The sequence below is a fragment of the Moschus berezovskii genome, chromosome 11 (assembly GCF_049115385.1).
Source record: "Moschus berezovskii isolate FMDL1 chromosome 11, NW_MosBer_1.0, whole genome shotgun sequence".
NCBI classification, from domain to species: Eukaryota; Metazoa; Chordata; class Mammalia; order Artiodactyla; family Moschidae; genus Moschus; species Moschus berezovskii.
The window spans coordinates 32,037,778-32,060,543 of record NC_142470.1 but is presented as its reverse complement, the minus strand read 5'-3'; the positions used below and the strand labels follow the sequence as shown (position 1 = coordinate 32,060,543).

Here is a 22,766-nt window from a genome sequence, read left to right as displayed (position 1 = left end):
AATGAATTGAGGCTGGTAAAGTTGCATTTCAAGGTGCTAGAAGGACCTGCGGCTGTGAAACCTGTGTCACCAGTGGTCATCTGTTAACTACCATGAAATCAGAGTCAGGCAGTGCTACAGAATTAGTGTGTTCTAAACTATGCAGTTTGGGGCATAGTATTATATAGTCATAAACAAGCTGGAAAACACAAGCTGTATAGTCATACCATTGGGTAAAGTTAGAGGTGTAGCAGTCTGCTTAGTAATAACAAGAAAAAACTATATGCGCAGATGAAACTCCTGTTGCCCCCGGTCAGTACTGCAGTAACGGGTGAACTAATGCAGAGCGTGAAGGGTGCACAGTCTGTTTGAAATCAGCTGTTAGATACGAGTTGTTATGCATGTTTAACTGAATAGGAACTCCAGTACTTTGGCCACCTCATGCGACAAGCTGACTCACTGGAAAAGACTCTGATGCTGGGAGGGATTGGGGGTGGGAGGAGAAGGGGACGATAGAGAATGAGATGGCTGGATGGCATCACCAACTCGATGGACATGAGTTTGAGTGAACTCCGGGAGTTGGTGATGGACAGGGAGGCCTGGCGTGCTGTGATTCATGGGGTCACAAAGAGTCGGACACGACTGAGCAACTGAACTGAACTGAACTGAAAGGGACCAATGATGTCACAGAGATATAAAAAAGAGTTAAATGTGAATAAGGACCCTGCTGGTTTCAGTGCCTTTAGGTTTTTTGGCATTCCAGATATTTCTACTTCAGTAGAAACCTTTTTCTCCTCAAGAATTCAGCAAGTTTGAGGCCAGGTCAGGTTTGTAACATGCTATTGCCAGTGTTTCACCCCAAATAGGATTATTGTGTAAGCACCATTTGAAAGGGCCTGGAATTTCAAAGTGTAAGACTTGAATCAGCACACCTAGATTTAGGGATTTAGTAGTTCTAAATCCTACAGTAAGTCCCTTAACTACTAAGCCTCAGATTTTTCCATATGCTTTTACGTAGAAATCAAATTTGTATTTGTTAATCAGAGGATTGATCAGAGGTTTGTAAATAGTGATACACATGTTGGTTATTTGTACTGTTACAATTGGAAGTTCTATGCTGGGTGAACATGAAGAAACTACTCTTTCATGACATCTCTTCATAATATTCTGTATTCTGAATAGTACATTAATTCCCTCAGTTGAGTCAGTGATATAGGGTCAAGTCTGGGAGACTAGAAGATAATGCAAAAATCAGCTTCAACCAACTGCTTTTTGAGGCCAGAATCTGCACTTCTGTCTGCTTTGGGGAGGTCTTTGCTGTCTTTTAGGCTTATAATATTTACTGTAAATTTTAAAATAACATCAAATTGATTTTCTTTTGGTAAATGCAGATTCACTTGCACTTATCATAAGACCTGCTTTTGGCAGTTTTAGAATGCGTCTGTTTTCTGATAGTCAAATATTTTGCTTTCTGATGGTCTGCAGCATTAGACTATACACAAACTTTTTTGTAAACATAGCACCTGATGGCATAGAACTTGACAAGCATCAAAAAATAACACAAGAGCTTAAAAAATTGTTCAAGGATTATTTAAATTTCCAAAAGCAAAACCACAAATATGTATGGCTTCATGGTGGGAGCATGCTACCTGGCACATGGTTTGCACTCAGTAAATATTTGCCAAGCAGATAAAAGGCTATTCTCTTACAAAATAAGATGTCCGGTAATTTCCTATTGCCTTGATAAAGCTTCAGTATTAAAGGCAGCCTTCAGAAAATGCACCCAGCTCAGTCATCTGGATTTACTGTTAAAATCTCATCTTTTCACTGATTTTCCACACAGTGAGACTGAAAATCATTATGTGACCCTGGCAGCTGAACTTGGGGACACAGAGAATAGCATTGTTCAGAGGCGTTCCTCGCCTCAGAATGGGCAAGGACCTTTCTGGGACTTCGTGATGTCATCTGAACAAGCCCTCTTTGTGTCAGTCATCACAGATTGCCTTTTGTCCTTCACTTTTTGGAATCTTCGCAGATAGCCGCGAAGATGCCTCATTTTCTTGCTTGCACTGTAATTTAGAATTATAGTGGGACACAGAGTTTTCATAACCATTATTCATATTTTGTCTCTCAGTCTCCACATCCTAAAAAACAAGTGTATGTGGGGGGGCGGGGACGTGGTTGGGGGGGTCTTGTGGCCCAGCCTACCACTCATCATTTCTCTGGGAACTTTGACCTGATAGTAGCCATGATCTCTCATTTTCCCTGCTTTCCCATTCTTCTTGTCTGTCAGAAAGAACTTCCCAGGATGTTTTCATCATTCTCTGACTGCCTGTAGTTACTATCAATGTACCATCTCCTGCAGCTCAGAGTCTGTCTTCATATCATCGTCTATAAATACTTGTAAAACCTACTACTATGTGTCAGCCACTGGAGACACAGAAGATTGTAAAATACATAAAAAGTCCTGCCCTCTTGAAGCTGATATTTGAGTAGCGTAAGACAAACAAGATGAGTAAGTATGTGATATTTTAGAAAATTGAAGCAGGTCAGGGAAAGAGAGTGCTAGGTGGGGAGAGGTGGATTCAGAGGGATTTCAGTTTCAAACTGACTACTCAGATAAAGCTTCTCTGACATGGTGATACGTGAGCAAAGACTTGACAGATGTGATGGGTATCTGGAGGAAGCCCTGTGGACACGTGGACGATCACTCTAGGTAGAGGGAACATTGCGTGCAAGGAGCATGCCTGTGATGCTTGAGGAGCAGCACAGAGGTCAGTGTGGCCGGAATGAGGAAGGAGCAAGAGGAGGAGGCTGCGAGCACAGAGAGGTATCCACAGAGATGGGGGAGATTGTTTCTTGTGGGCTGATTTTAAGAACTTTGACTTTTGCTCAGAGTGAGAAAACCCCATTGAAGGGTTTTGATCCAAGGAGTGACATGACCTGCTATTTAATAGAGTAGCTCTGGCTTGCTAGATTAAATTGGGGGTTGGGGGTGGGGATCAAAATGATGGTGGTGGATGAGGTAGGAGTGGTCAGATTATGGACCACTCTGATCTGTTTTGAAGATGAAGCTACAGGTGGATTGAATGTGAGGTGTGAAAAGAAGAAAAGTATCAAAGATGTCTCTGGTTGCCTGAGCAAAAGAATGTGTTTTCTCCTGTTTATATTCTCATTATATGAGGCCTGTTAATTATGTTCAAATCTTTCATATTTTTACTAATTTTCATTAAGAGAAATATATTAAAATCTATTTCAATGATAGATTTTTTTAGTTTTTCTTTTTTCTTTATTTTTTTGGGGAGGTAATTCTGTCAGCTTTTTATTTTAGATTTTGAGGTGTTCCTGTTAGTAAATAAGATAAGAATTATTACATTTTCATGAGTTGTTTGATATTGTCTTATACAATCCTTGAAATCCTGTTTTGTCTGTTACTAATAAATCCCCACACACACTGCTCATTTATATTTTGCATTTGGATAGTTTTTTTCCAGTCCTTTACTTCTAATATTTCTGTTACTTTACATATTAGGTGTCTTTTTAAATAGCATCTAGCTGAATTTTGTTTATACAGTATGGAATCTCTCTTTTAACTGATAGTTTTAAGCTATTTACATTTATTAGAACTGTTTGATACTTTTATTTATATCTATCTTTTTAGATATGTTTTATTTACCATGTGTTTTCTTTGCTTCTTTTTTAAGAATTCACATTGAATTTATCTCACTTAGTCATTATTATTATTTTCTAATATAAATAGCTTTTTTCACACCATTACTAGTATTTGTGCTCACCATTCTTTTTTTCCACTACCCTTTGAATCTCTTTATTTCTCTTTTTGATTTTTTTCTTACCAAAGTACATCTCTTAATGGTTCCTTTAGTCTCATCTGTTAGTTGTAAATACTCTCAAACTTTGTCTGAAAATGCCTTTATTTCCCCCTCTTCCATGAAAAATGGGCTTCCATGGTGGCTTAGAGGGTAAAGTGTCTGCCTGCAATGTGGGAGACCCTGGTTCGATCCCTGAGTTGGGTAGATCCCCTGGAGAAGGAAATGACAACCCACTCCAGTGTTCTTGCCTGGAGAATCCCATGGACGGAGGAGCCTGGTAGGCTACAGAACACAGGGTTGCAAAAAGTCAAACACGACTGAGTGACTTCTTTCTTTTCTTTCTTCCATGAAAAATAGTATAATTAGAATTCTAGTTTGACAGTTACTTTTTCTCAACACTCCCTATTCTTGGGTTGCATTGTCTACAGCCAGGTCTGATTGCTGTTCCTGTGTAATTATTCTGCCCCTTCTTTCTTACTGTTTCAACAATTTTTCTTCTTGGTATTTTTCAGTCTAGGTATGGGTTTATTTTATTTTTTCCCAGGAGTCATTGTTCCTCCTGAATCTGTATCTGAATCATAACTTCCATCAGTTCTAGAAAATTCTCAACCATTCTCTCAATATTATCTCTTCCCGTTCTTTTTATTCTCCCTTCCTTGACTCCTGCTTTTCATTTCCTCCTCCATATCTTTTAACCTTAATTTTATGTTTTCCTTTTTTTTTTCTTTCTGGGCTCTACTCTAAGTAATTTCTTCAGCTTTTTTTCAGATTTACTGATTGTTTCCTCAGATGTGTTTGATCGGCTATCTCATCTATTAATATTATGATAATATTTACCTTTCTGTTCATTTCTTTTTCAAATCTGCCTATTGGGTTTTTAGACCCTACTTAGGATTTCAAGTACATTCTATATGTCTTGAGTTATTTTAAACATACATATTTTATACCCCCTTTTGTTCTAAAGTTCTTGCAGCTCTGATCCTTAGAATGAATGGGGAGTCTGTCCTTGTTTTTTGTAATTTTTTACTATGAACTCAGCTTTAGCAAGACTTGGTTTTTCTATGTAAATCCTGTGGAACCAAGGTTGTGAGACTGACCCTCCAGACCAGTTGTACATTTTCTCTGGGCAAGCACCCTGAAGGTATCACCAGCCAGAAACTAATTTTTGTGTTAATTCATCAGTTCAGGAGTTCTTGAACTCCAAATTTATGTGAGATGCAGCCCAGGCATTTCTGTTCTTTACCCAGTGGGAACTAAATGCTTTCTTGTCATCTCACTGTTGTGACAGGAGGATTCTTTTCCTAGTCTACCCTAATAGTCTTCAGCATCCTGATGGAGCCTCCTCTCATTAACCAAATCCAGGCAGAAGCCAAGTAAGGAAGGAGCTTACAAAAGTAGCCTTAGAGTTTGGCCTGTTTAGAGGTTGAGGATTTTCTGGAATTGATGAAAGATGTGACTCCACAGATTCAGGAAGAACAATGACTTCTGGGAAAAAATAAACCTATATCTAGACTGCAAAACATCAAGGAGAAAAAAAAATGTTGAAAATAGTAAGCAAGAGCAGAATAACTACATAGGAACAGCAGTCAGACTTGACTGCACACAACTTAACCCAATGATAGGAAGTGTTTAGAAAAAATAACTGTCAAACTAGAATTTTAATTATACTGTTCATGAAAGGGGGGGAGATAAAGGCATTTTCAGGCAAAATTTGAAAGTATTTACCACTAATAGATGTGACGAAAGGAACCATTAAGAGATGTACTTCAGTAAGACAAAGTACAGAGCAGAGCAGGGGAAAGATGAGAAATGGGTCTGGAGATAACAAAATAGTCTTCCGTTCAGTAAGTATTTCCTGACCTCCATGGGCAAGGTGAAGGTGAAGGTGAAGTCGCTCAGTCGTGTCCGACTCTTTGCAACCCCCATGGACTGTAGCCTACCAGGCTCCTCTGTCCATGGGATTTTCCAGGCAATAGTACTGGAGTGGATTGCTATTTCCTTCTCCAGGGGATCTTCCCAACCCAGGGCTCGAAGCCGCATCTCCCGCATTGTAGACAGACGCTTTACCGTCTGAGCCACCAGGGAAGTCTCCATGGGCAAAAGCACTGCTAAGTGTTATAGTCTGTGACAGACACAGTCCCTAACCTCCACTGGGAGAGATGGCCATACTAACCGTATACAGATGAACTACAAGTCACGTTATGTGAAGTATTATAGATGCAAACCAGTATCACGGAAACATGAAGGAGAGGCAGTGTGGGAGCAAGTGGGGCAGGGGATGGGAGAGGTTTCCCCAGAGTAGGATCATGTGAGCTGCACCCTGAAGGGGTAATGAGATGGCTTCTGTGTGGAGACGGGCTGTGGACAGAGCCCAGGACAGGAGCGGAAACAGCCAAGCCATGGCCGGTGTGTGCAGCTCATCATGAGGACCGCACAGGCCAGGGTGGCCAGAAGGTGGGCAGCATGCTACTGCTGGAGCCTTGCGTTCCCCCTGAGTTAGGACCTCATTCTGCAAAAAAAACAGCAGCCATTGAACATTTCCATCAGGGAGGAAACCTGATAAAAAAAAATGTAGCAGCTGGATTGAGCTGTTTGATATAAATATAATGTAAGTCACAAATACAAGCCCATATGTAATTTAAAAGTTTCCAGCAGCTACATTTTAAAAAGTAAAAAGAAACAGATTGAATTAATTTTAATAATTATTTTTACTTAATCCAGCATTATCTAAAATATTGTCATTTCAATATGTAATTGGTGTAACAATTTCTGTACTGATGCATTATTTTACATTCCCGGATGTTTGCACTGGGTCTTTAAAGTCTGCTGTATATTTCACATTTATAGCACTTCTCTATTTGGACTGGCCAAGGTTCAAGTGCTGAGTAGTCACATGTTGCTAATGGGTACCATATTGGACAGTGCAGGTGAAGAGGATGGCAGAGGGCTGTATTCTATCCATAAACCCTAATTCCTCAGTTCTCGAAAGATTCACTCTCCCGTCAAAACAGAGGGTTCTCTGGTCAAGTAAGTGTGGGGAATTCTTGAGTTCACTCAAACTGAGTATTTCTTTAGAGCAGGATTTCTCAGAGCCTTGGTATGTCCATGCACCTTGTGACCCCAGCAGAGAAAGACAGCTGTAGCTTTGCCCACACTCGTTTGACCCTGCAGGTCAGGAATGCCAGGAATACATTGCAGTGTTTGCTGGACTGGGGGAAGCGGAGAGCCTGGAGGCAGGCAGAAGCAGAAATGCAAAAGGACACACCGGGAAGAGGAGAGTGACAGGGGCTGAGGGAGAGACTGGAGGGCTGGAAGCAGCAGCTCATCAGAGGTGTCAGGGCTGTGGGCAGGTACAGGAGGATGTGAGCTTCCAGGGGTCTCTGGACTGGCAATGCTGAGTCATCATTACCTTCACAAAAGCAGTGTCTTGCTGCTATATATATTAATAAAATGGATAACCAACAAGGACCTACTGTATAGCACAGGTAACTCTGCTCAATGTTACCAGGCAGCCTGGATGGGAGGGGAGTTTGGAGGAGAATGGATACAGTGTTTATGTATGACTGAGTCCCTTAGCTGTTCACCTGAAACTATCACAGCATCATTGGCTATTCTCCAATATAAAATAAAAAGTTAAAAAACAAATGCAAAAAGCAGTGTCAGTGGAGCAGTGGGAAAGAAACCAGTGACTCTCAGTTGGAGAGGTGACAGAGAGCTGGGGTTGGGGGGAGTGAATGACAGACCCCTCTAGAGCCATTTGGCAGGAAGACTAGAGACGGGTGTCTGAGGAGGGAGCAGTGTTGAAGGAATGTGTGTGTTTGTTGTAAATATTGTGGTAGGAGGGACCACTGAGGACTGACAGTGGAAGTGGAAGGGCGGGGAAGGGTCCTGCCAGAGAGGGTGGGTTAGGGATTCTGGCTTCTGGAAAAAGTAGGATCCTCTTGGCCCCTGACACAGGCAGGAAGTACAGGGATAAGTGAGCAGGGAGACAGGCAAGCAGTTAAAGGGGCATCATGTCTGTATTTTTTTTTCCCTGACGTCAGAGATAAGAGCATCTGAAAGTGATGGTAGGGGTCAGGTTAGAAATTTTGAGGATAAACATTTAAGAACCATAAGTAATGAAATGCATAAATGTCAGCTAGGGTGTTGGTACAAGGATTGTTCCACATCATCCTGATGAAGCTAACGTCATGTATGTTCCAGCTTTAGAAACAATGAACTACCTGAGACTATTCCTGTTGCGCAGACATGGAACAGACAGGCCAGTGCTTGCAGGTTTTAACATAAATCATTCTTTCCTAAAGTGTGATATCCTGTTGGTGCCCAACACAATGGCATTCAAAAAGGGGGCCCAGGAAAATTCAATTTATGTTAATGGTTACATGTTTATGGTGGTAACTATTAGAAGAAACATAACCAGCACATCAAATCCATGATTTCCCTAGGTATTTAGCTCAAACATGGACAAAAATATTATCTTAGTAGAGCTGGAATGTGAATGTGACAAAATGTGAATGACCGAGATTTGCAAACCACCAGTGAAGAGGTGGAGCAGCCTTAGAAACTGTTGCCATTGCTTCCACCAGAGTCAGCTGGTGGGTGATCAGCAACACTGTCCCAGGCATCAGCCTCCCCAGCCTCCTGGCTGCAGAGCCAGGGCAAGCAGGGACCTGAGTGAGCCTTGCTTGTCCCCAGTTCTTGCCCATTCCTGCAGGTCTCCCTGGCAGAACAGGGTGAAACACAGTCCGCAGAAAAGCTTGAGAAGTTTGAACATGACAGTGGCACCATGCTGTCTTGGTACCACCAAACGGAACCTGCCTTAATTCAATTTTTGTTTGACTGTGGGAGTAATTTTTTTTTAAGCTGTCAGCAGCATGTGCAGAAGGTAGAACAGCTGTCTTCACAACTCTCTGTAAGGCCCAATCTCTACAAAACACATAAACATTCCGAAGCAGTCAGAAAGAGAACCTCCTTTAAAAGCCTGGTCTGATCCTGGCCTTTTCCACCTCTGTGGCTTTGTGTGGTTGTCCCCGAGCGGGCACATACCTCGATCCAAACTTCGCCGTCTGCAGAGGCCCCTGGTGGCTGCCCCTGCTCCTGCGGCCTCACCCCCCAGACCTTCCTGCTGCCCTCCTGTCTCCCTCTCGGACACACACTGCGACTGCCTACTGCTGTCACTTGGGCTTTCTGAGGCCTTTCCCCTCCTCCTGTCCGTAAGCCAAGCCTTCTACATCACTTCAGTTCAACACTGAGCTCTGCCTGTACATTGATCTGAAGTGAATGCAGTATTTCTCACCCTGCCGCCACGTGAGACTGCCCTGGGCCACCCTCAAGCTCTATGGCTGCAGAGTAGCCCGAACCGCCAGTTCTTTGTTCCCTCGGTTTGAGGTAGTGTTCCTGCTGGGAACTGCTGGGTTCTGGGCACTTTAGGTTTCCTCACTGACCACTTAACTTTGGGAAATCTAGAGAAATGTTCCTCAAACACTTTTTAAACAGCAGTTCACAGTAAGAACTACATTTTCCATCCACAAATACATACCTAACTGAAAAGTTTCTCAGGACAGTACTTTCCAATCCTGTCTATGTGGTACATACTAAGTCACTTTAGTTGTGTCCAACTCTTTGTGACCCTGTGGACTGTAGCCCTCCAGGCTCCTCTGTCCATGGGATTCGCCAGACAGGAGTACTGGAGTGGGTTGCGATGCCTTCCTTCATGACCCAGGGATCAAACTCGTGTCTCTTATGTCTCCCGTATTGGCAGGCAGGTTCTTTACCACTGGCGCCACCTGGGAAGCCCCCTGTATACATGGTAGCTTTGATTCATTTATTAATTTTGTTTGTTTCTGCTTAAAAAATCAATTGATAGAATGACTCACAAATAGCTCATGACCTGCAATTTGGAAAACACTATTCTCAAGCATTTGATTCCTTTAATTATTACAATAGTTTGAAAATGTGTTGAGATGGTGAGAATAGCATAGGTTCTTCACAAGCTCAGCACAGTTTATGGCCTCTTTGAGGCTGTTTCTAAAAATCCTTCACACTGTCATGACTTCCTTAGAAAGACATTCAGGCCACATTGAGCCGTTACAGGCGTTGCTAATTTGCGGCTCTGGAGCACCGAGGGGCCGATGACGAATCCAGCTTCCGCAGGTGTACACTGCTCTGCTCTTCCAGGTCCCAGGGCCCTTTGGCTGGCCATGGGATTCTTTGGAGGCAATATTTGTAAACTCAGTGCATCCTGCCAGTAGATGTCTCTTTCCTTCCAGGAGAAGAAAATAATATTTTGAAACTCTACCCTGCTTTTCCACAGGGTGTGCTGATCTCCAAACACTGGACACCATGCAGCCGGTGGAAAGGAAGAGGCAGGGCTACATCCACGAGCTGATTGAGACGGAGGAGCGGTACGTGGATGACCTGCAGCTCGTTGTGGAGGTAAGGGCGCCAGGCTCTGTGGGCTCCTTACAGGGTGGGGACTCGTACCGAGGTGTCGCCTTTGACAGTGAAGTCACCGGCAGCGACAGGCTCTCTCACACCCTCAGAAGGCTTCCTCTGCCTGTTAGACAGGCCTTGATGGTCTCAAGTCAGCTCTTGCTGTCAGATTAAGTCATTCAGAATGAGAAGAGAAGAGGCACTTGTTGCCTCAGTTGGCCGTGAGGTGGCCTTGTCAGGAAGGACAAGGGTACAGGGTGGGTGGGAAGGCTTGAAGCAAACGTGCTGCTTCAGACTTTACTCTCACGACGTCTGCACTGCCAATCTGACACCTGACATTTCTGACATTTTCATAAAGTTTAGCTGTTTCCAGTGGAGTTGTGAGGCAGTGGGAGTGTTCATCTAATGTTTGTATCAGTTTGGAAAACCACTCTGCCACCTCATAAGACCCTCTCAGAGGTGAGGTGTCAAGTTGGGGTCAGGGGTCACTGTCCACAAGCGAGTGGACAGCATTCTCATCAGCATTCCCTCCCCGAAAGGACCCGCCACCACATCCTCCTCTGCTCTCCTCACTAAGGCTGACGCTAAGGCGGTCAACAGAAGGCATAAACAGTAACACAAGTCAATCAGTGGATGAAAGGACAGACAATCAGATGCTCTCCCTGACCTTCCAGAGCGCCTCAGAGCAGAGTGACCTTGTTTCCAGGTCTCTCTATCCCATAGGAGCATCCAGACATCTTCCATCTGACTCTGAGAGATGTTAGTCCATAGACTTTTATCCGAGTTCTTGGACTCCAGGTTCAACTTGATGCTATAAACGTTAGTTTAGAACAGTTTCAACAGAGTAACATCACATGTATTTTGGAGAGATTACACATGAGGAGAGGTGTCTTAGATGATGTCACCATTTCCTTAAGGCTTTTAAAGTTATTCTCTAGTTGCTTAGTGGAAACTAGCTTTGTGACCTTGAGGACATCACTCTCAGCCTTAATTTCTTCATGGGTCAGTTGGGAATAATAATACCTCACTCAGCATGACCTACATCATCATCTGTGAAGTTAACTGAGAAACCTACACACACATATGCATGTATGCGCACACACATATGCATGTACGTGCATATCAGAACTTTGTGAAACCTTAAGTTCTGTGGATTACGAGTGCAAAGTGTTATCACTTCCCCTTCGGTCAGCCAGCCTCTGAAATCCACACGTGCTTGGTGGTCAGTACTGGGGGTGAGGTAAGGCATCAGTGTTTCTTTTGCTGCACTTCTCACTAACTGCTTCCAGACTCCTATGGTGCAGTCTGACAACAGTCCTGCTCCCTCAGTTCTGCAGGCCCTCCTGGTGTGGGGTGCTTTATGCCCACGGTTTAATTAACCTGTGTAAGACCCTTAGGAGGTGGGTATGAGACTCTCCTTGATAGGACTGCTGGATTCAGTCCTCAGAATCAGCCCGGATAGGAGCCGAAATAGCAAAACATAGGGAAATTTTGCAATTTAAAATTCAACAATCTGTGTATGTTTATATAAAAATACCTTGCTCTTCCTGGTTTCTGAGTACGAAGATAACATTTCCTTTAGGCCACAGAGGCTGTGTACTGCCCTAGAGCTAACTTCCTTTTCTTGTTCTGAATCTAGGTTTTTCAGAAACGAATAACAGAGCCAGGTTTTCTCACTGAAGGAGAAATGGCCTTGATCTTTGTTAACTGGAAGGAGCTCATCATGGCTAACACGAAGCTGCTGAAGTGAGTCGTGAGCACCGCTTTTGGTGGCAGCGGCCACCCCAGCCCTGGGACCAAGACTCCCACCTCACTCACTGCAACTGAGCTGCTTAATAGAGAACTTCCACTGCTTTCCGCTCCCTCAAGCTTTCTGTTATTATTTTATGAAATGCTAACTGTAAAGTACATCTTCATTGAAGCAAAATATAACAAAATATTTTATTAAGTAAAGAAAAAATGAAGTCATTAAACAATACATTAACATATGATTCCAAACCATACTTGACTCTGTATCAGCTAGAGTCAGGAGAGAGGCCACAGCTTATGTCCCAGACATAAGCAGCTGGACTGGCAGTCCTCTAAGCGCAGTGTGAAATTCCGTCCCTTACGTCCACGAGGACAGGCTCCTGGGGGAGCTCTGAGCCATCCCACACTCGCTGCTTCTCCTCACTCCTTGAGGTTTAGCAGCTCTCTGGACACAGTGTCCACCACTACCTTCACCTCCACACCAGGCCTTAGCGGACTCTTGCTCCCTTACTTCTCCTGCGGAGAATAGAAATTTCTTTCTTCTTGGTTCAGCTGAAAACAAGTTAGAAAACTTTCAAAAGAAACTTTGCTAAGAAACTAAGCTGAAACCAAACAGTTCCAAAGACCGAGGACCAACCAAGCACAGAGTCTTCATTTTCTTCTTCTTTGCTCACAGTTCACCCAGGTTGGCTGGGCAGGCGGAGCTTTAGGTCCTAACTGCCTCCTCCTCTTGACTTCCCCCATGGTGCTAGAGATCTTTAGGTAACTCGCTGGTCATTATTACTGTTAGTCTCCCAAGATATTCACTGTTCATTGGCGATGGATACTCAGTTAAACAAGAAGTGAGAGAGAGTGTTTTGGTTGCAGGGCACTGCGGGTGCGGAAGAAGACCGGGGGTGAGAAGATGCCCGTGCACATGATCGGGGACATCCTGGCCGCTGAGCTGTCCCACATGCAGGCCTACATCCGCTTCTGCAGCTGTCAGCTTAATGGAGCAGCCCTGTTACAGCAGAAGACAGACGAACACACAGACTTCAAAGAATTTTTAAAGGTAACTCCATCCCAGGAACGTAGGCAGGCCAGCCCTGGCCTGAGCCAGGAGGCAGAGCCGTGTGGAGGCCTCTGGGAGGCCTCAGGAGTAGAGACGGGTATGACCATCACTTTCTGTGGGTGCCCAGTTGCTTCAATCGTGTCTGCCTCTTTGCAACCTGAGGGACTGTAGCCCACCAGGCTCCTCTGTCCGTGGGGGGAAACACAAATATGACAGAGAATTTTCTGACTGCTTTGAGTTGCCTTTCCTGTTGAATTGAATTTTTTCTTGGCTCTGGGACCATTATTTTGCCCATCTCAAACAGCAGTGTTTTTTTAAGCCTACTTAGATGCTAAAGCTGAAGCTGCAATACTTTGGCCACCTCATGCGACGAGTTGACTCACTGGAAAAGACTCTGATGCTGGGAAAGGTTGAGGGCAGGAGAAGGGGACGACAGAGAATGAGATGGCTGGATGGCATCACCAACTCTGTGGACATGAGTTTGAGTGAACTCCGGGAGTTGGTGATGGACAGGGAGGCCTGGCGTGCTGTGATTCATGGGGTCGCGGAGAGTTGGACACGACTGGGCGACTGAACTGAACTGAACTGAACTGAATGTAAACCAGCTACTTTCTACTCCAAAAAGCATCCAGAATGTCACTTTCTTAATTTTGTAAATTGTTTTTATTTTATACCTGTCTTATTCAAAGGAAGAATATAAAATAGCTTACATAACCAAATCAGATCATTTCAGGAGGCAACACAATATCATGCTTGTAACAAGACAGACTTCCAACTGTGTGAGCTGAAATCCCAGCCCCTCCACAGTCCACTATGGAACTGGGGCAAGTTTCCTAACACTTGGTGCCTTCAGTCCCTTCATCTGTAACCTGGAGATAATCAGATATTATTTTTAAAGTACTTTAGCACAGAGACCAGCACATAGTAAGCATTCAGTAAATGCTAATTTTATTTTTTTATCTTACTATGATCTCAGGAATGCAAAAATGGTTCAATATAACTGAGGACAGAACCCTTCAATCAGTGGGAGGCAAGGGTTTGCCTGGAAATGAACTAGAAGAAGCATAGAAAGAAACCCAAGATCACAGAAACAATCATTCATCAGAATAATTAGATAAATGTAGAATTATGAGTATATGTGAATGTTTTAAAATTATCAGTTGTAGTATTAAATATAGGACATTTACCTTCTCAGTTCAGTTCAGTTGCTCAGTCATGTCCTACTCTTTGTGACCCCATGGACTGCAGCACACCATGCCTCCCTGTTCATCACCAACTCGCGGAGTTTACTCAAACTCATTCCATTGAGTTGGTGATGCCATCCAACCATCTCATTCTCTATTATCTCCTTCTCCTCCCACCTTTAGTCTTCCCTAGCATCAAGGTCCAGAGAAGGCAATGGCAAGCCACTCCAGTACTCTTGCCTAGAAAATCCCATGGACGGAGGAGCCTGGTAGGCTGCAGTCCATGGGGTCGCTACGAGTCAGACATGACTGAGGGACTTCACTTTCACTTTTCACTTTCACACATTGGAGAAGGAAATGGAAACCCACTCCAGTGTTCTTGCCTGGAGAATCCCAGGGACAGGGGACCCTGGTGGGCTTCTGTCTATAGGGTCACACAGAGTCGGACACGACTGAAGTGACGCAGCAGCAGCATCAAGGTCTGGAGAAGGCAATGGCAAGCCACTCCAGTACTCTTGCCTAGAAAATCCCATGGACGGAGGAGCCTGGTAGGCTGCAGTCCATGGGGTCACTACGAGTCAGACATGACTGAGCGACTTCACTTTCACTTTTCACTTTCACACATTGGAGAAGGAAATGGCAACCCACTCCAGTGTTCTTGCCTGGAGAATCCCAGGGACGGGGAGCCTGGTGGGCTGCCATCTATGGGGTTGCACAGAGTCGGACACGACTGAAGTGACTTAGCAGCAGCAGCATCAAGTTCTGTTCAAATGAGTCATTTTTCGAATCAGGTGACTAGAGTATTGGAGTTTCAGCTTCAGCATCAGTCCTTCCAATGAATATTCAGGACTGATTTCCTTTAGGATGGACTGGTTGGATCTCCTTGCTGTCCAAATCATAGTAAAAGATTTAATTTTTTTTCAAATAGTGATAAAAGTAGTAGTGTAAATAGGACATCAGTATCACCACAATTGTAACAATGGCAAAAATAAGAAGCATTTAGTCTTTAAATAAAAGGCATGGTGTTGATTACACTAAAAGTAGATCTAAGAAGCTGTGTTCTAAAATGTTGCTTTTTAAAAACACTCAGAAGATAATCGAAATATATAGCATGAAGATGTTTATCTTAGAAACATAGAGTATCCAAAAACAGAAGGAGGGGGCGATTTTTAAAGTGGGGAATAATTAGGTAAATTATAGTAAATGTGTTACTATTCAGTTGTTAAAAATGATCATCCTAGAGTGTGAGCTACTCTCTTAGGCCCTGTGCTACTCCTAGGTGTAGAATCAAACAAAAATGGTCCTTGGCCTCCTGGAGTTTACAGTCTGAATGGGAGGTCATAGAGACACTCAGACATGGCACTTCTGCCTCTGTTACTCAGTCCAGGTATGGCGTGATGATAAAGAAAGCCATAGGGGCTTGAAAAGGATCACGGGAAGGGAGGGGAGACCCTGGAGTGGAGAAGGCTAATCTGAGTCTTCAGAGATGAGTGTGAATTAGCCAAGTGAAGAAAAACCAGTAGGACAGTGTCAGCCTGACTCAGCTAGGTGCTCAGTAAATGTTATTGTCATTGATGAAGCCCAGTGATGAGCAGCCAGAGATGGGGGAGACCAAGAGCTGCTGAGAACACAGATCGGCGTCAGTGGTGACTTAGGTGTGTGGGGAGGAGGTGGGTGGATACAGAATGATGCTGCCAGCCCCGATAGGAATAGAGGTAGAAGACGGTGCTTTTATGACAGAAGACGAGGACTTCGTTTTGAGGTATCCTGAGGTATTGAGGTGCCTTTGGAACATCAGATGAAAAGGAGACTAATTCGGCCCCATTGATGGTCTGGGTTACACTGTGGGACTCAGTTGTGGGAGACTGTGGGGAAAGCAGAAAGCAGTGAGGAAGACTGAGAAAGTCCGTGGACTGGGAAGACAGCTGAGAGAGCATGGTCCTGGGAGTAACGGAGGGAAGGCTCGCTCAGCCTGTCACATCCACCTTAAGAAAGAACTGAAAGTATTCACGGGGTCTGGCTCACGAGGTGGGATGTTCCTCCTGTTAAATTGATGGGTATCATTTTGGATCCTGAGTTTTTAAAAGGAATTCAAAATCTGCAAGATGTCAAAGTGAAGAGTAGTTTCAGTGTTCCCTCGCTTTTCTTAGGCTCTGATTTCCTCATGAGCCTCTCAATTATTTTGCAGAGGTTGGCATCTGACCCTCGGTGTAAAGGGATGCCCCTTTCCAGCTTCCTGCTGAAGCCCATGCAGAGGATCACCCGCTACCCACTCCTCATCAGAAGCGTGAGTGTCCAGTGGGGAGAAGCAGGGTCCTTCGAGGCTGACGGTCAGGGAGCCTCCAAGCACGCCAGCTGCCTGCCACATGGTCTGACTCCACGTCTGATGCACCAGGCACCAAGTGTGCGTGTGTGTGTGCGCCCACAGACACACACACATGTAGTCTGAAGGGCTAAATCCTGGACGTGGGCAAATAAAAGACATATCCAGGGTCATTTGGGTTACCTGTCCTCTCCCTTCCCAGGAAGCCTGTGGCCTCTCAGGGACATGAGTGTATGTTGTTTAGACAGAACACCCTCTAGGTCTCCAGCTGTGGAGCCCATCTTGAGCCCAGACAGAGTCCCTTATTAGTCCCACAACTTTGGGGACTTCAGTCTTCCCCCTGAGATCTGAAGTCTTCTACCAACTAAGTGCCTAACCTGGACATCCCAGGAGTCTCCAACTCAGTGTCCTAGACACGTCCCCTCACTGAGGTCCCTACCTCAGCTTGCTGACCACACAATCCCACTAAAATTCCATTCACTTTTTTGATAGCATGTAGGCCTTTTGATGGAGAAGGCAATGGCAACCCACTCCAGTACTCTTGCCTGGAAAATCCCATGGACAGAGGAGCCTGGTAGGCTGCAGTCCATGGGGTCGCTAAGAGTCGGGCACGACTGAGCGACTTCACTTTCTCTTTTCACTCTCATGCATTGGAGAAGGAAATGGCAACCCACTCCAGTGTTCTTGCCTGGAGAATCCCAGGGACGGGGGAGCCTGGTGGGCTGCCGTCTATGGGGTCGCACAGAGACGGACACAACTGAAGCGACTTAGCAGCAGCAGCAGCAGCAGGCCTCTTGAGCCAATAAACCATCTAAGGAGAAGGCAGACCTTCAAAGGATTATTCCACAAGTAATCATTGAGGTAATTTCAGTCATCTTGCAAAGAAACACAGTAGAAATAACATAAGACTGTTGCTTTTATTGATTATGTCTTGACCACCAGTCTGTAAGCCATGTTAGACCCTGTCCGAACTAATTAGCCACATCAAAACTAATACAGAACTAATGTCACAGTTCTGACGCCAGACGGACCCATTAATACACATTAATCCACAGTTAATCCCTTACCTGAAATATTTGGGGCCAGATGTTTTTCAGAATACAGAATATAATTCAAATGCTGTGTATTACATGATACCCCAGCAAAGCCTGGGCAGCACTGATAACTAACATGCTAAGAGTCTGAAGTGCAGTTAATGAATAATCGCTAGACATAGACTTAATTAGTACATCTCTTCAGTTTAAGTCAGGTTTTGCCACCAAATGAGTAATGAGAAAAGCATTAGTCTTTCAGAGTTTTTCACATTTTGGGACTGTGAATGAGGGACCGTGAACCCAGAAAGCCAGACAACAGTGGTCTACTGGTGGGCCCGCCCATTTCCAAGCAACCACACAAAGATGCATTCTCTATCCTTTTACCTTCAGAACCGGAGTGCAGAGTCACTTCAGAATGAGATGCGTGCATTTGCCTACATGCTGACATCATGGTTTTATTGTTTTATTCTGTGGCAGGGGATTCACTGCTTTCAGCAGATTTTTCAGAAAGATCAGTGATCCCAAAAATATAATGAATGGTTGCAGCAAATTAACACACTTATCAAAGGTGCAGCCAGTTTATACTGGAGGGTTCACCTGGATTACTGGGAGGAAGTAAGGAGGCACCCTTACACCCCCCGCCCAGACCCAGCCAGTGAGCCAACAGAGACCCACAGTGCAGGGCACGTGGTCCATGTAGCACTTGGCCCAGCTCCTGGTCCCTGAGTCACCTGTCTCCCCAAGAACTCATGGGCCCCTGAGCCTCTCAAGGGTGAACGACTGTCTTGCTCACTATTGTTATTCCCAGCACCTGGGCTGGTGGGGCAGGTGGAAGACATAATACATCCCACATGAAACCGCCCCTCTCTTCCAGATTCTGGAGAACACCCCAGAGAATCACGTAGACCACTCCTCTCTGAAGCTGGCCCTTGAGCGGGCAGAGGAGCTCTGCTCTCAAGTGAATGAAGGAGTTCGGGAGAAGGAAAATTCAGACCGACTGGAGTGGATCCAGACGCACGTGCAGTGCGATGGGCTCACGGAGGTGAGAGCTGCAGGCCTGAGCTGGGTGCCGCCAGGCAAGCTCTGGGTGGGGAACCAGGTTCATGCCTTCTCCTAGTGTAGGCAGTCTACGCCTCAGCTCAGCCCATACAGACTCAACATCCTTCCCCCTTCTTGGGTTGTCACTGTCCTTTCTCATAGAGAGATTTATGTTTTGCATTCTTGGAATTCAGCTGGTACAATCAGTGTTCTGTGGGTTTCTAAGTAATCTTTTTCACTGTGCCAGTCTGAGCTCTGAAGAGAAATAAATGTAAGGAGCTTCTGTGTGAAGATAAATGATTACAGCCACATTCCCACCGGAGAGGTCTGCCACCCCTCCCTCAGGCCCAGGACCTTGCCAGGGGTGCTGGGACTTGCAAAGTGACACCTTCTTCTCTCTTTAAGCAACTTGTTTTCAACTCCCTCACCAACTGCCTGGGGCCCCGGAAGCTCCTGCACAGCGGAAAGCTGTACAAGACCAAGAGCAACAAGGAGCTGCACGGATTCCTTTTCAACGACTTCCTGCTTCTCACCTACATGGTCAAGCAGTTCGCGGTCTCCTCGGCCTCCGAGAAGCTTTTCAGCTCCAAGTCCAACGCTCAGTTCAAGATGTATAAGACGGTAAGTGTCCTGGCAGTAGCATCAGGCACATAATGAGGTGTTTCCTCTCCCTTCAGGGCCCATTTCCTTCCTGCCTGGGCCCTTCCCATCCTCAGGGGACTCTTCACCTGCCTCCAGATGGCTCACACCTCCACTGTCAGTCACTTCCCAGGGAGGAAGCCTAGAGTGGCTAGGCCTTCGCTGCCCTCTGACAGCCTCCACAGATCCCAGCTGTGGATTCCAGCTTCTTCCCCAGCAAACACAATGGGCAGTCCCGCCTCCGTCCAGATTCAGCATCAGGTCTCTCTGTGAAACTGAGGCTGATGCAAAGGGCGGAGTGTCGGGGCCTGTGGAGAGACCCTGTCACGTGAGCGGTCACGGACACTCGGTGCTCCTCTCCCCACTTCAGTAACAGCTGATATACCCCAGATATTTACTTTCCTGAAACAGGAGGCAGTTTCTTTTCTCCTGAGTAAAAGACTCTGGAAGCTAGAGCCCTCTCCACTGCTCAGCAAGATTCTTCAGGACAGACAGGGCTCTGGACATAGGTGGGTGGAGGGTTCCGACCCATTTCACAGCCTGTGTTTTGACCCTTATTCTTTCAGCCCATTTTCCTGAACGAAGCCTTGGTGAAACTGCCCACAGACCCTTCCAGCGACGAGCCTGTCTTCCACATCTCTCACATTGACCGGGTCTACACCCTCCGAACAGACAACATTAACGAGAGGTTAGTCTCGACCACATGTGTGACCTGCCTTGAGGCCCAGGAGAAAGCCTGACCTCTCTCTCTGCCATAACCCACCTCCAGTCTGTGCTCCCACCCTACTAATCCCTGCCTCCGCCAATCCCATTGGCAGGCCTGGGTTTAGACGGCCTGGTGACCAAACACCTCTAACGCTTCCCTGCTTCCGGTCTGTCCTGGGTCTTTTGAAGGGGGAGACCAACACCTCACTTACTGCCGCGACCCCTCAGGGGCAGCCTGTGCTCCCTGGCCTGCTGAGGCCCTCCTGTCCCATCCCTGCGCTGCACCGGCCCCTGCACTCTGGCTGGGACACCTGCCCTCCCCCGCTGCCCTCTGCTGGGAGCCTTCCTCCCTCCCTGCCCGGCCAGCCGCGTCCACTGTCCTCTGGTGCAGCTTCCCCTCTGCGTGACCAGAGCCCGTCGTTTGCCGTGCTCAGCTGTCACTGCATCTTCCATCTCCATGTGCCCAGCACCTGACAAGTGCATGGTGCCACCAAGAACTGTCTAGAAATTCTCAGCTTGATCCTCAAGAAGCAGACGAGCCCTTCAGTTGAATTCACGCTAGGTCCAGGATTAGGAAGCTCTCAAAGCCGAGTGTGGAGCTCTGGGGCTTCCAGTGACCCTGAGGGAGGTGTATGACGGCTGCGCTCTGCTTCTCTTCTAGGACGGCCTGGGTCCAGAAGATCAAGGCTGCGTCTGAGCAGTACATTGACACTGAAAAGAAGAAGCGGGAGAAGGCCTATCAAGGTAGTCGGTGGTGCCCTGGAGGGCTGTAGTTCAACACACAAGGGTGCCCTGGGGACTGGGTGGGGTCCCAGCTTCAGAGCCCAGGCTGCAGAGAGGGGCTAAACAGGGACAGCCTGAAAGACCAGACTTGCTGCCCCCTATGTCCTCCACAGCCATTTCAAAACTCCAGGGGGCTTCCTGAGCCCCGCCACTGCCTACTACACAGATGGGGGCTGTCCAGCACAAGCCCCGGGATGCCCCTGTGGCATCCAGGTCTCTGCCCCTCCTCCCTGCCTGCTTATTCACTTCTGTTTGCAGGCAGAAGGGTCTGACCTTCACACAGCCAGCCCCACCTCCTCTTGGTCCCTTTTGCTCCATCAGACTTCACCCCTCTGAAGATTCCCCTCAGCCCTTCTGCACCCTGCTCCTCCTCCCTGGCCCAGCCTGTACCCCGGCCCCTCCTGGGGACCCACCCATCCTCCCTCTCCCAACACCCGGTCATGGACCTTGAGTCTCCCCCTCTCCCTCACTTGCTGTCCCCTCACCCTGTGCAGACAACTTGCTCATGTGACACCAGTGACCACCCCCGAAATGGAGGTCCCTCCCTCCCCAGGCCCCCAGGAGCCCCTGAGGCTCCTCCCAGCACCCAGTCTTCTCTCCTTCTCTCCGTCCTAGCCCTTCTCCCTCCCACTGTACCCTGTGAGCCCTGCCCTGGCTCTGCGCCTCCCCAGCTCATGTCACCACGTTTCTGTGGTGCTTTCACTGGTTGCAGCTGGCCTGCTGTCTCTCCAGCCCATGATCTCCGGACACGCCTGCCACACCCCTCCCATGGGGTTAATTCACCTCCCCACCCCCGCCCCTGAAGTCGCTCCTCCAGACTCGCAGGGGACAGCTCTTGTCCTCGGCCACGCGCTGGAAACGTGCCCCTGACACCCGCCTCCCCCAGGCCTCTCTAGTCAGCCACCACGTCCCACATGTCCTCTCTCATGGTGGCAGAGCCCTGGTAAGACCCCCAGTCTCCCACCAGGCTGTGGTGCGAGGCCCTTCCCTGACCAGTCCTCCCACTTGTGTTCCTGGCTGCTGGAGTTGCAGCTCTTTATGTTTTTTCATTCAGGTTTCCCTTATTTTGTTACATACTCCTGAAAGGTATGTGTAAATTGGCTTCTGCTAACTGAATCCTATTTTAATGGTACTTTAAAGTCTTGCTATTGAAAAATCAATGATTGAAGCTTTTCAGAAAGCATATAATGATCTCTTAATTGGTCAAAGATAAATCAGTTTTTCTTTATTAGTTTTGCTTCACAGCAATATCTGTATGTACGTTTATGCACTGTCCATGTGTTCAATTCTTAGACATTTATTGATTACTTACTCTGTGCCAGGCCCTGTGCTAGGCTTAACCAGGCCTGCAAATGAATACGGCCCAGCCTTGCCTTCAAGGAGACTAAATGCAAAGGCCTCTGAGGCCGAGAATACACACGGGGGATGAGCCGCTTCTCACAGAGAAAGTTCTACTTGCCCTGAGTTTTGAAAAGTAGGGAGCTCACCAAGCAGCTTTCTTGTTAGTTTTTAAACCCCTACGAGCAAACCCAGCTTAACTATCTTTACATTTACCAAGAAAATCTGAGTTCACTAACTCATTTCTCCCCAAATTAAAAGTTTTTGAGTACCTCCTTAAATAGAATAAGGTCTTAAGTAAAAGTTATAAGCTAAAGTGTTTACATGGAATTATGGTGATTGGTTAAGAAAGTAGACTTTGGTGCCTGACGTTTTAAGTTTTGACCTTGCCATTTAGAGACTCTGTGACATAAACACGTTACAGTCATATCTAAGATGCCGTTTCCTCATATATGACAATGGCAGTTATAAAGAGCTACCTTGTAAACATTGCAGTTTAAATAATATAACTTATTTAAATGCCTAACACAAAGTAAGTATCCAATAAATGGTAGCTGCTTCTAAGTGCTGAATGAATATAATATGATGTTATGAATATCACTACTTGCCAGGCAGTTGAGGGGTTAACACAAGGATGAATTTAAAAAACCTGCACTCCACCATGGCCCCTGGAAGAGGGGA

The 22,766-nt window shown here is 46.1% G+C and overlaps 1 protein-coding gene across 4 annotated transcripts in view; it reads left to right on the top strand.

The window, feature by feature from the left end:
• ITSN2 (intersectin 2) overlaps nt 1-22,766 on the top strand; it is a 132,695-nt gene that overhangs the window by 107,587 nt on the left and 2,342 nt on the right. For 3 of the 4 annotated variants that reach the window (XM_055400169.2, XM_055400166.2, XM_055400168.2), the window contains exons 29-36: nt 10,123-10,244; nt 11,881-11,987; nt 12,858-13,041; nt 16,414-16,512; nt 18,457-18,624; nt 19,026-19,241; nt 19,826-19,947; nt 20,626-20,708. In XM_055400169.2, coding sequence (XP_055256144.2) covers nt 10,123-10,244; nt 11,881-11,987; nt 12,858-13,041; nt 16,414-16,512; nt 18,457-18,624; nt 19,026-19,241; nt 19,826-19,947; nt 20,626-20,708 — 1,101 coding nt within the window. Of the gene's footprint in view, nt 1-10,122; nt 10,245-11,880; nt 11,988-12,857; nt 13,042-16,413; nt 16,513-18,456; nt 18,625-19,025; nt 19,242-19,825; nt 19,948-20,625; nt 20,709-21,801; nt 21,846-22,766 lie in introns of those variants that run through there. The other variant, XM_088841212.1, reaches the window with a different exon arrangement.